General features: G+C 32.1%; 1 protein-coding gene across 1 annotated transcript in view; it reads left to right on the top strand.

The window, feature by feature from the left end:
* Nucleotides 1-13,820, top strand: part of DTD1 (D-aminoacyl-tRNA deacylase 1) — a 131,992-nt gene that overhangs the window by 13,499 nt on the left and 104,673 nt on the right. The window contains exon 3 of the mRNA XM_012540124.2: nt 11,715-11,950. Coding sequence (XP_012395578.1) covers nt 11,715-11,950 — 236 coding nt within the window. The remainder of the gene's footprint in view (nt 1-11,714; nt 11,951-13,820) is intronic.

The following is a 13,820-nucleotide window of genomic DNA, read 5'->3' as shown; positions in this document are numbered from 1 at the left end:
CAGCTTTCTGAAAGTAAGAAAAACATTTAAATTCCCTTTAATTTTAATATTAAGGTTTATCATTTTAATAGTTTAGGAGGTAGGTAATTTTTTTAGATATTTTAAGTGTATTTAAGATAAGAATAGACTTAAAAATTTCCAAAGTTATTGCTAAATTTTAATCAAAAATACTCTTTAAAAATTATTTCAAGGACATTTAGTTTTTAAGCTTTCTGAGCATGAGTACTGTGTCATAGACATTATATATTCCATAGTATTTTGTACATAATAGGCACTTGACACATATATATTGATTAATTGTTATACTGAAATTCTGTTCCTAATCTGTTTTTACCTCATTTGAATAATGGCTTTTCTGGGGATAAAAATGACACCCAATTCTTCTTTCTACCAAGGTACATTATAATTTTTTACTTAGTCATTATGTAAAAAAAAAGGGGGGGTATATATCAGCATTAGTCAAGGAACAAAAAAACACAGTCACATTCACTTCTAACCAAACTTTAGAATTTATTAATAGCCTACATTAGATTATTTTATTACAAAAAGGGGTTATGTATGTATACACATCTTTGGGTCCCAGTATTCACCTAGTTCTACAATTGAATAATTCAAAAAATATTCCCTCTTCCTGTAGGGGGATGGAAGCAAGAAGTAATTCTTATACTTATGTAAACAAAGGGAGTAGACATCTTTTACAAATGTATTAATCTAGCATAAGGATTCTTAACCTGAGGTTCATAGATCTCAGAGAGTCTGAATATATTTCGAGGGGTGTGGAGGAGGTCTGTGAAATTTGTTTTAGAAATATTTTTGCAACTCTTTAGATATAATTGGTATCTTTGTGTCCTGTGTATTTTGTTATATGCATTTAAAAGTACTGTTCTGAGAAGGGATCCATAGGCTTCCCCAGACTACCATAGGGTTCTAGGACTCACAAAACATTAAGAATCTGTATTGGAGAGTAAGACCATCTTGGATGTCTTTGAATTTACTGGTCTTGAGTAGGATGGATAAGGTTTCCCCAAAGATTTGTAGTATTCCTTTGATATCAGAGGCTGTTTGTATGAACTCATTCTAATTCTTTCTGTCTGTCTGTCCCCCCTCTTCCTTCTTGTTGAAGGGGCTAATCTAATCAATATTTATCAATATCTTTAAAAAAAGAATACTTCAATCTGTAAAGTATGGGCTAGGTCCCTGGAGGGCTTCAGGGTCAGCCAGAGTCAGGATAAATTAAAGTTCTTGATCTTTAGGGGGAGAGGTGAAGGAGGCAGACAAGCTGCCACAAGGCTTACCAAAGATCTCTCCTGGATTCTGGAGTCCAGAGTCTCCAGCCTCTCTCCTTCTCCTCCTGCCTCCAGTCACTCTCTTTTCTCTCCCTCTACCCCCAAATCCTTGCCTCTGATTATCTTACCACCAAACATTCAGCAAGCACCAAAAGTGAGGAGAGCCATGAACCAAATATATGCTAATAAAGCCATTGTCTCACATCGAATAGATAATTAGCCTTAAGTGCTCTGCATTCTCAGATTCAAGTACACCTATTCACAGTTTCAGTCCTCTACACCAATCACACAGAAATTCCAGGTTAAAACTGAGTGTCAAGATATTCCATTAAATAAATACTTAAAAATAATGAGCAGATACCATAAGAAACTGGTATCATGGATCTCAATTTTTGTTTTGCCCGCTCTCTGGAGTGTCTTTAGTGCCTCTAGAAAAATTAGTTGCACAATGGGATGGAAAATACTCAAAAAATTAAATTTAAATTCATTTGCAATTAAAAATAATAATATCATTTCAGTATTTCTGGGAGCTGGGTTTTTGGGAAGTTTCTTTTGTAAAATCAAATAAACAATAACAATTTCAGCAACAAAAGGATCAGATATTACTGAGATAGTTTTAACTCAAGTTGAGAAGCTTCTAATTCCTTAAGAAATATTGAAAGAATATTTCCAATACTTCTTGTTATGGCAGTGTTTAATTTAATTTTAAATAGATATTTAGATTGGGGTGACATGAAAAATGATTGATGTCAGAATTGTCAGTTTAAATATTAAATGTATTCTGTGGTGTGTTCAGAGAAACACTGGATCCTGCCTTGTACTAAGAAAACAATGTAATTGGGAATTAAAACATAGGCCAACACTTTGAAGCTAATTAAAGCAATATCATTGAAGCTAGATGATCATGTTCTTTCTTTTCTTAATGGTGTTATGTTTGAGTTGATTGTAGCATGTATAATAAAATGCTTTTCTGTCTAGAATGAAAATGATGTTCCATAGGAAGACGTATATGAATAAGGAGAGAATGAAGTCACACTGTATTGTAATCCCTCTGCATTTATTTTTCCTTTCCACTCCAGTTTGGAACTAGGTTCCATTTAAATATTAGCATTCATATAATAGTTAAGGAGAAAATTATTTGGTGGCAATAAGTCTATTAGGAACATTGTAGTATAGTCAAAAATGGGCTGAATTTGGAGTCAAGTCGACTTGGTTCCCTTCCCTTCTTTGTACTTATAATAATTGAGTCCCTTAAATTTTTTGAACTTCATGTAACTCACTAATATTTATCTTCCAAATTATAGAGAGATTGGATACAGTCTAACGGAAGAAGGTCAGATAGACCAAACCATGTACGGAGAAATTTTTTTTGCCTTTCTCTAAGTTATGTGATTTCATTTATTTGGATATTCCCATTATAAGTGAAGATTGCAACTTATCCATGCCTTCACATTCTGTGTTTTTCTTTTCCATGTTCTCTCATAGATTTTTTTAGAGTAGGTCTCTAAGTGTTGGAGGTTCATTTTCTAGCTCTTTTTTATAGTTTATGGGTATCAGGATAAATTTTGCTGTTAATTTGTTATCCCCTTTGTTTCACTGTGTGATTTCCCCTTAAACACTGTGTGTTTAAGTATGCTATTTTTCATTCCCTTTGTTAATACCTAGATTGATGAAATATGTGAAGATGTGTTAATGAAATGCTTAAAGAATGTTGAAAAAGAGGATTAATCAGATTGTTTATTCTAACGTCTATCATTCTTCATAAGATCTGGATTTTCAAAATGTTATTATGACTTGTACCTAGTTTAAATATATGTAAAGAAAATATGTCAGGGGATCCATTTTAGTAAAGTTATCCCAAGGACATTTAAGGGTAAAATCAAGATGACAATAAACCTGAAAAATGGAAAACAAATTTGTAAGGATTTTAAAAAATATATATTTTTATTTTTACCATTATGAATTTGACAGACATTAACAAACATGAATATTTTCTTATAAAAAGAATAAAAAAGTAGTATTTCATATGACTCTGTGAATGTCTGTTTTTCCCCAAGTATGCTTTAAATTTAACTCAATAATTTCAACACTGCCCTGCTTTTTTTTTTTTTTTCACCTTCTGAACTACATTCTACTTCTGTGCAATTTTTTTTCTTCTTTTAGTTTTGGCATAACTGTCATGCCCCCATAACTATTTTTTTTGCCTCTCCTTCCTCCCCCCTACCAAAAAAAAAACCAACTTTCCCTTGCAACAAATAAATATAGCCAAGTAAAACAAATTTACTCATTGGCCTTTTCTGAAAGTATATACTTCATTTTACTCTAGTTCATCACCTCTTTATTAAGAGGTGGGAAGCATGATTCATTATCAGTCTTCTAGAGTTATGATTATTTGTCACCTTTATTATAGTTAAAATCCTTCAAAGTTGTTTCACTTTGCACTCTTGTGGTCATTGTATAAATTATTATCTTTGTTTTGTCACTTCACTTTGGATCAGTTCAAACTAGTTTACCCATACCTTTTATCATTTCTGTATTATGATATAATTATATTCCTCATATTTGTATGCCACAATTTGTTTTGCCAATTATTGAATACTCTCTTTATTTTCAGTTCTTTGTTACAACAAAAAGTGATGTGCTCTCTCTCTCTGTCTCTCTGTGTGTGTGTGTGTGTGTGTGTGTGTATTTATATGTATATACACTTTTTTTTTTTTTTTTTTTTTTTTTTTTTTTGCTGAGGCAATTGGGGTTAAGTGATTTGTCCAGGGTCACACAGCTAGGAAGTGTTAAGTGTCTGAGGCTAGATTTGAACTCTGGTCCTCCTGACTTCAGAGTTGATGCTCTGTCCACTGCACTACCTAGCTACCTCATGCTATAAATACTTTTAAAAATAATTTTGTTACATTAAAATTCCAAGCTGTTTCCCTCTCTCCCTCCTAATCTTATACTAGAGAGACCCAACATTTGAGACACCCCCCCACACTTGTGAAAATATATCATTTCTTTTTCTGGAGGTAAATAGCATCTTTCTTCATGCTTCCTTTGTAATTGATTTGAATGTTTATATAACTTCGAATACCTTATTCATTACATTTACTCTTTGAACATTATAGTTGTTACTGTATATGGAATTCTTTTGGTTCTGCTCATTTTATTTCATTATTTCTAGCAAGTCATTACATGATTTTCTAAAAGTAATCTGCTCATCATTTCTTACAGGATAGTAGTATTCTCTCACAATCATATACTAAAATTTATTTAGCCTTTCCCCACTTGATCATCCTTAAAATTTCCAGTGCTTTGCCATCACAAAGAGAGTTGCTTTACATATTTTAGGATATATAGATTTTTTCCTTTTTCCCTGATCTTCTTGGGAAAAAGACCTAATAATGATATTGCTGGGTCAGGGGATATACACAGTTTTATAACTCTTAAAGTGATTATTCTCCAAAATCGTTGGATCAATTTGTACTTCTACCAACAGTCTATTGATGTCAAAATTTGCCATATCTTGTCCAATATTTATTTCTGCTTCTCATTTTAGCTAAGATAGGTGTGAATTGGTATCTTCAAGTTTTAATTTGCATTTATTTAGTCAATAATGATTTAGAGAATTTTTTATATGATTATTTATAGCTTTGATTTCTTCCTCCAAAAACTGCCTGTTCATTTCCTTTGTTCATGTATCAATTTGGCAATGATATGTACCCTTTTTTTTAAATAATAGCTTTTTATTTTCAAAACAAAGGATTTGGAACTGTGTTTTTTATAATAATAGTTTTTTATTTTTCAAAACACATGCAACGAAAAATTTTAACATTCAACTATTCAAAGATAGTTTTTAATATTCACCCTTGCAAAACCTAATGTTCCAAATTTTTCTCCTTTCCTTTTCCCTTCCCCCTCCCCTAAATAGTAAGTAATCTAATATAGTTTAAATGTGTGCAATTCTTCTAAGCATAGTTCTACATTTATCCTGCTATACAGGAAAAATCAGAACAAAAAGGAAAAAAATTAGAAAGAAATGAAAAAGCAAGCAAACAGCAGCAAAAAAAAGGGTGAAAATATTATGTTGTGATCCACATTCAGTTCCCATAGTCCTCTTTCTGGATGCAGATGGCTCTATTAGAATTGGCCTGAATCACCTCATTGTTGAAAAGAGCTATGTTCATCACAGTTGATTATCACAGTCTTCTTGTTGCTATGTAAAGTGTTCTCTTGGTTCTACTCACTTCATTCAGCATCAGTTTATGTAAGGTCTCTCCAAGTCTTTCTGAAATCATCTTCTGATTGTTTCTTATAGTCCAATAATGGAATGACTCATATTATTAAAAATTTGGCAGAGTTGTCTATATATTTGAGATATGAAGCCCTTATCTGAGAAAGTATCTGTAAAATCCCATGCTCCCTTTCCCCCAGTTTTCTGCTTTTCTTCTAATCTTGGCTATATTTGTTTTATTTGTACAAAACCTTTTAAATTTAATATAAGAGGGGCAGCTAGGTGGTGCAGTGGTTAGAGCATCAGCCCTAAAGTCAGGAGGACCTGAGTTCAGATTTGATCTCAAACACTTAACACTTCTTAGCTGTATGACCTTGGGGCAAGTCACTTTTGCCTCAGCAAAAAAAAAAAAAAAAAAAAAAAAAAAAAAAAAAAAAAAAAAAAAAAAAAAAAGAAAAGTTATCTATTTTATACCTCACAGTGTTCTCTGCCGCTTATTTATTCATAATATCTCCTTTTCATAAATCTGATAGGTAATGTTTTATGTTCTTCTGATTTACTTCTGTTATCATCCTTTATGTCTAGGTTATATAGATTTTGAACTTGTCTTGGTAAATAGTGTAAGATATTGATCTATTCCTAGTTTCTGCCAGACTACTTTCCAGTTTTTGCAACAATTTTTGCGAAACAGAGAATTTTTATCCTGAATGCTGAAATCTTTACATTTATCATACACAGGGTTACTAAAATAACTTAGTAATGTGTTTTGTATGTCTATATTTTATTCCACTGATCCAACCTTCTGTTTTTTAGCCAGTACCAGATAGTTTTGAAAATTACCACCTTTTATAATATAGTTTAATCTCTGGTACTTCTAGAGTTCCTTCCTTTACCTATTTCCCCCCATTAATTCCCTTGATATTCTTGACCTTTTGTTCTTCATATGAATTTTATTATTATTTTTCTAACTCAATAAGATAATATTTTGGTAATTTAATTGAGATGGCACTGACTAAATAGATTAATTTGGTAGAATTGTTATTTTTATTAAATTGGCTTGGCCCATTCATGAGCAATTATTATTTTTCCAATTATTTAAATCTGACTTTATTTTTATAAAAATTATTATATAATTATGTTCATACAGGTCTTTGGTTTGCCTTGGCAGGTGTGCTTCTTGGCAGATATGTGTTTTTGACAAATAATTTAGTCAATTAATGAACATTCTTTGTTTTCAGTTCTTTTCTACAACAAAGAGTGATGTTGTAAATATCTTTGTTCATATGAGTCACTTGCCTCTTTCTTTGGGCTATATGCTCATTTGTTGTGTCACCAAGGCCCAGTGTAGTGCCTTTTAAAGTATATTCCCATAGTGAGATGATTCAGACCGATTCCAATAGACTTGTGATGGAGAGAGTCATCTGAATCCAGAAAGAGGACTTGTGAGAACTGAATGTGAATCACAACTTACAATTTTCACCTTTGTTGTTGTTGTTTGCTTTTTTTCTTTCTCACTCCCCCTTTTGATCTGATTTTTCTTGAACAGTATGATAAATATGGAAATATGTTTAGAAGAATTGTACATTTTTGACCTATATTGGATTTCTTGCTTTTTAAGGGAGGGGGGTGGGGAGAAGGGAAGGAGAAAAATTTGGAACATGAGGTTTTGCAAAGGTGAATGTTGAAAATTATCTTTGCATGTGTTTTGAAAAATTAAAAAAAAACTATTATTGTAAAAAAGTATAGTTCCAAATCCTTTGAATTTAATAAATTATAGTACCAAATTATTATCATTTCATAGCTCTCCCAGTGGTAGGTTAGTATGTATATCTTCCTATGATCCTTTTGGATACTGTCATTTCTTTTTTGTCATCTTTTACAGTCTGATAGATCTGAGGTAGAATTCTTGAATTGTTTTAAAGATTTTTATAACATTATTTTCAACGACAGTGGAACTACCATTTTTGGATTTGAGGATCATAGTTCTGGATGTATGTAATATATGTATGAATATATATATATATATATATATGTCAAGGCCTATTTGGCCCAAATATATACACACACACATTTTACCAAAACACCTTAAAAAGTGAAGTTAATTTTGAACTGTTTGTTACCTTTGATGTGCTTAAGACAATGAAGACTGACTCATAAGAGTTAAGAATTAAATTTAAAAATTTAGGTGATGAGCAAACTTAGTTACCTTTTTTTGGGGGGGGGGCGTTATATAATCCCTTGTAAGCTCATGCCTTCCTATGTAGAAGAGTGGAAACCTAGGTGCTGGAAAAATTCATTTTGAAGCTTAGCCAGGGCTATGAAAATAGGCCACAATCTTTATGTAAAATTGTCCAATAAATCTGTCAAATTAACGTTGAAGGTGGGTCGGTTTTTAACTTTTTGTCTTCCTTTGTCCTCTTTAGTCAATTTCATTGTTCAGAGATCTCAAAATATAGATCTGTAATCTAATATATGTTAAACATGGTAGAAATATATGTGAAGTCCAACATTTGCATACATAGTTATACAACATAGTTATACAATTATTGTGCTGCACAAGAACAAATCAAACCAATTAAAAAAAAGAAGCATAATAAAATGCAAGCAAGCAACAACAAAAAGAGTGGAAAATGCCATGTTGTAAACCACAATTCCCACAGTCCTCTCTTTTGGATATATATGGCTCTCTTTGTCACTGAACAACTGGAATTCGTTTGAATCACCTCATTGTTGAAAAGAACTATACCGTCAGAATTGAGCATTGTATAGTCTTGTTGCCATATACAGTGATTTCTTGGTTTTGCTCATTTCACTCAGCATCAGTTCATCTAAATCTCTCCAGGCCTCTCTGAAATCATTTTACTTAAAATTTCTTATAGAACAATAATATTCCATAACATTCATATACCACAATTTATTCAGCCATTCTCCAATTGATGGGCATCCACTCAGTTTCCATTTTCTTGCCACTACAAAGAGGGCTGCCACAAACATTTTTGCACATGTGAGTCCCTTGAGGGATTGAATTTATTAAGTACTTAATGTGTGCTAAGTAGTATGCTAAATAATGGATGACTTTGTGCTTATTGTATCAACCAGTAGGACAACATTCTACATGAGATCTATAATGCAAAAGTTTTATTAAGGTATTTACTCCAGAACAGCCAAGTGGATAAAGAATACCTATTATCTAGACAGAATATTTTGTTGGATGGAAAATTTTCAAAACTCATCTGTCATGATATGTCTTTTGAGCAACCATTGTAAATGGCAAGATTGTTGAGGCCACATTCGAATTGGAGGAGGAGAGCAAATATGACTGACATCAAAAGAATTACTGATTTTTTAAATAGCCTAAGCTACCTGAAATCTAAGGTACTTCTTTTTAAAGTTACTGATGTCTTTTATTTTTATATTATAGTAATTTCTGGATATATTCATCTTCTCCTGGTGAATTTTTCCTTGTAATATAAATATAGTTAAGCAAAACCAATCAATACAATGATTTTATCTGACAACATGTCAGAGCGCTCAAGAGCCCCTAGGAGGAATATACATTTCCTAAAAGCCCATCCATCTTATAAATTCAAGTACTCTTCCAGTGAAGTTGTATAGCTGTGAGTCATGGTATATGGTTGCTGAAAAGTAATATTGAAGACCACTTAAGTAGTGATAAAAAAGTGCATATATATACTACGACACATTACAAATGAGTAATTTCACAAATTATCATCACAGCAGAATCACTTATGGGGAATTCAAACTCATTCATAAGAATTTGGCTCAATTATCCACATTGGAAAAACCAAATGTATGACGAATGCCAACTTTTTAGGCTGCAGTGTACAATTTGATGGACAATCTGTAGAGTTCACCTATTAACACTGTCTAGGACAGACACTTGAAAAGCATGATTGGAAAAAATGATGGACTTATTACATAGAGCAAGGAATAACCAGTGGTCATTCTGCATTTACGTTCCATTGGTATGTACACAATGCACTTATTATTTAGAATTAGATTATTTAATTTCTAATTGGATTTTAGTCTAGCTTTCCCTGGCCCATTATTAAATATAAAAGAAAACATTTATTATTTTTGACTTTATGCATTTATTCAATTTTTTCCAAAAAAATGTCCTATCTAAGTTTTCTAGGATTCTATTAACCTCCCTAGTTTTTTTTCTTGTTTATTTTGTGGTTAGATTTGTCTAATTCTGAGAGGGAAAGCTTGAGGTCCCCTATTAATATAGTTTTGCTGTCTTAATTCTTTCTATAACTGGCTTAATATTTTCTCTAAAAATTTGGATGCTCCATCCCTTGGTGCATATATATTTAGTACCACTTGATTATTTGTGATAACCTTTAACAAGATGTAGTTTCCTTTCTTATCTCTTTTAATTAGATCTATTTTAACTTTTGCTTCATCTTAGATCAGAATTGCTATCCCTGTTTTTTTTTTTTTTTTTTTTTTGGTTTCAGCTGAAGCATAATAAATTCTTTTCTAGACTTTTACTGTTACTCTGTATGTGTCTCTCTGTGTCAGATGTGTTTCTTATAAATGACATATTGCAGGATTTTTTTTTTTTTTGTTTGTTTGGTTGTATGTTTCTTTTTGCTAAGGCAGTTGGAATTAAATGACTTGCTCAGGATCACACAGCCAGGAAGTTTCTGAGGTCAGATTTGAACTCAGGTCTTCTGACTTCAAGGCTGGTGCTCTACCTACTGTGCCACTTAGCTGCCCCAAGATTTTGTATTTTAATCCATTCTGTTATTCACTTCCATTTCATGGGGGACTTCATTCAATTCACATACACAGCTCTTTTGTTTCCCTCTGTCGGATTAATGAACTGAATGAAAAAAGTATCCTGTCAACCACTAACTTGAATCTCATAGTCATATCAATAATATTAAAGAGTCAAAAATCTATGAGATTCAAGTTAGTGTTGACAGGATACTTTTTTCATTCAGTTGTTATAAATAGATGCAAAGCTAGGTAGTATGTGCTGTATCTCTTTAGCCGTGCAAAGAATTTGGTTAGGTTTATGAGAAAATATCAATAAAGACAATATAATTTATTGTGAAATATAACCATCTCAGTTTAAGTTGATATGAAATTTTATATAGAAATTAAAGTTTTTATTTAAATTTGATTTAAACTACAGAATAGATATTAAAGGCTTAGGTTCGTAATGGGCAGGAGAACTCCCTGTTACTTAAAGTGACAAGTAAAAGGTAAGACTTATACCAAAGCCTGTTCTTTTTTTTTTTTTTTTAACTTCTCTTCTTATTTAAATTTATTTAATCTTATTTAAATTTAAATTAAGAACATGCTATTGATACCTTTTGGTTTCATATCATGTTAATTTCTAAACATAAAATTTCCCTTCTTTATAATAAAGGAAAACTATTAACTGCAAAATCAGGTTATATATCAGACTAAATCGGATGGCATATATGATATTTTGTATTCCAGTATAGTTTTCAACCTCTCTGTCACAACTCCATTGTTTAGTATTTGAGAATGAGGAAATTTTTTTCATATATATGAAGAAAAAAATCATAGTGACTTATATGACTTGCCTATGGTCATGCAGTTTGTGCCTGTGCAGAGCATGCTTTGTGTAGAGTAATCTTTCTCCTTGTCTTCTATTGCCAGTGTTATTTTCCGTATACCATATTTTAATTTCAATAAGTGTTTTTTCTACTTGCTTCTTTGGAAAATATATTCTGGTAGGAATAGAGGTGGAATGATTTTTGCTCACTGGATGCTTATGTAACATTAGATTGGAGGTGAAAGAGTGATGCTGTCCATAAATTCTACCTAGGTAGGGATCAGGATAAAGCAGGCTTAGTTATTGTTGTTTATGGTATGCATGTTAATCTAAATTTTGGGGAAGATTTTATTTTGATCTTAAAGATTTAGTACTTGGTTATATATTTGAAGAAATGCCTTCCACCCAAAGAAGATAATGATTCTAGTTGGTGAGTTATACACAGTTGCATTCTATATCAATTCTATATCAATTCCCTTATTTCACAGGATCATAGTCTAGAACTAAAAGGGACTTAAGAGATTATCTAGTCCAGTTCCTTCATTTTACAGATGTGGAAACTAGTAACATATTCTTAGGTAGGTGTGTTTTGAGCAGGGGAAGTTGCTTATTGCTCTACAAGTAGCTTTTACTGCTATGTTTTTCTTTTCAGGGTTCGAAAGATTTTAAACCTGAGGGTATTTGAAGATGAAAGTGGGAAACACTGGTCAAAAAGTGTGATGGACAAGCAGTATGAAGTATTGTGTGTCAGCCAGTTTACTCTTCAGTGTATTCTGAAAGGGAACAAACCAGACTATCATATGGCGATGCCTACGGAGCAAGCAGAGATTTTCTACAACAATTTCCTTGAGCAACTTAGAAAGGCTTATAAACCAGAGCTCATTAAAGGTATGTTGTGCCTATAGAATAAGAAGATAAAAAATGAAAGAAAGCCCTCTTTATGAAAATTACAGAAAATTTTGGGGAAGTTTAATTAGATTTGTCATCTCATCAAAAAAACTAATAATATGTTAGAAATAAATACCTTTTTTCTCCTACCAATTTCATCTTTTTTTTTTTCTGGTTATTTTTTAACTGTGATACTAAATTATTATTCAACTTGCAGTTATTATTTGTGTTGTTTCCATTGTTCACCATCTGTTTTTTTGGTCATTCATACAACTGTTTAGGCATTTAAAATGTTGGAGGAAATGCTCTAAGTGATAATAGAATTTATATCTTTTTAAAAGTTTAGTGTTTCCCTTTCCATTACTGCCTTGTTAGAATAGGGACATTTTTGTTCCATGAAAAATATCTTGTTTTTGATATTGTGAGAAAAAATTAACAATTATAGACCACCAGCCCTGAAGTCAGGAGGACTTGAGTTCAAATGTGGTCTGAAACACTTAGCACTTCCTAGCCTTATAACCCTGGGTCAGTCACTTAACCCCAATTGCCTCAGAAAAGGAAAAAGAAAAAAAAAGGAAAGAACTATATATTTATTTATGTGATTAGAGTATTTGGTTAGGCTATCACTTGCTTTCTCCTACATCTATAGAGAAGATTTGGTTTCCATGAATAATTGTTTTTTTAAAAAGACAGTCCTTTTTCCCTCTGAGACTCTTTGTCTATTGGAACTAGATAATTCAATGGGAGTTTATGTATCAGAGCTCTAATTGAGGTGCCAGCAGCTGGCAAATATAAATTTTCTATTATTGCTCCTAATCAAAATGGCAGAGAGATTGTTTGCAAGGGAGTTTGCATTCCTCTAAAAAAAAGCCAGTCAGTAAGTGACTGCTATGTGCCAGGCATTGTGTTAAGCACTGGGGAATACAAAGAAAGGTAAAAGATGATCCCTGTTCTCAAGGTGATTTTATATATATATGTGTGTATATATATATATATACACACACACATATATATATATGTATGTATATATAGGATAAAGTGGAAGTCACTAGAATCAAGGAGCATCAAATAGGCTTCTTCTAGAAAGTGGGACTTGACAGAATTAGGGTATAGAGATTAGGAGGGAGAGAATTTTAGTCATGGAGAAATACTTTGAATTGAGGGAAGTATTGAAGACTCAATACTTTGAGTGTGGAGTGAATGAGAGGTATAAGAAAATGGGAAAAGGGAGGCAGGTTCTAAAGGATCTTGAAACACCAAAAGAAAGATTTAAAAAATTTGATTCTGAAGATGATAGGGAGCAACTGCAGTTCTAGGAAGACCAGTTTGATAGCTGAGTGAAAAAACAAAAAATAGTTTAAGAAAATGAATAAAAATTTACCAAAAAAAAGTGATCATTTGAAAAAAGTACAGAGACAGTATATAAAAGTACTTAAGAGAAATGAAAAGAGGTAAAGTACCCAAAGAAAGAGAAATAGTTATCTTGAGATTTCCTCCATTGACACTTAAATGAATTTAAGCAAACAGAACTAAAAGAGCACATAAAAAAGCTCTTGGGAATTTAAAAATCCCAGATTCCCTTAATAAGAGTATCTCAGAGAATGAGCCTTATAGGCCATGTGGGCTAATCTTTATGGGACACTGACTCAACTTATAGTTGCTACTCAGTGGATTAAATATCTCTGAACGGAACTCACAATTGCTCTTGACAGTTCATTCTACTTTTTCATGACCATATCTGTTAGGAAACATTTTTTGCAAAGAGCTAAAATTTCCCTCTGAAATATCCAGTCACTGCTTCTACTCTTTGGAGCAAAGTGGAACAAGGTGCCATCATTCTGCATTTAAGTCTGTCAGATATATGATTATA

This window comes from Sarcophilus harrisii, chromosome 2, assembly GCF_902635505.1.
Source record: "Sarcophilus harrisii chromosome 2, mSarHar1.11, whole genome shotgun sequence".
NCBI classification, from domain to species: domain Eukaryota; kingdom Metazoa; phylum Chordata; class Mammalia; order Dasyuromorphia; family Dasyuridae; genus Sarcophilus; species Sarcophilus harrisii.
This window is presented reverse-complemented; position numbering and strand designations above follow the sequence as displayed.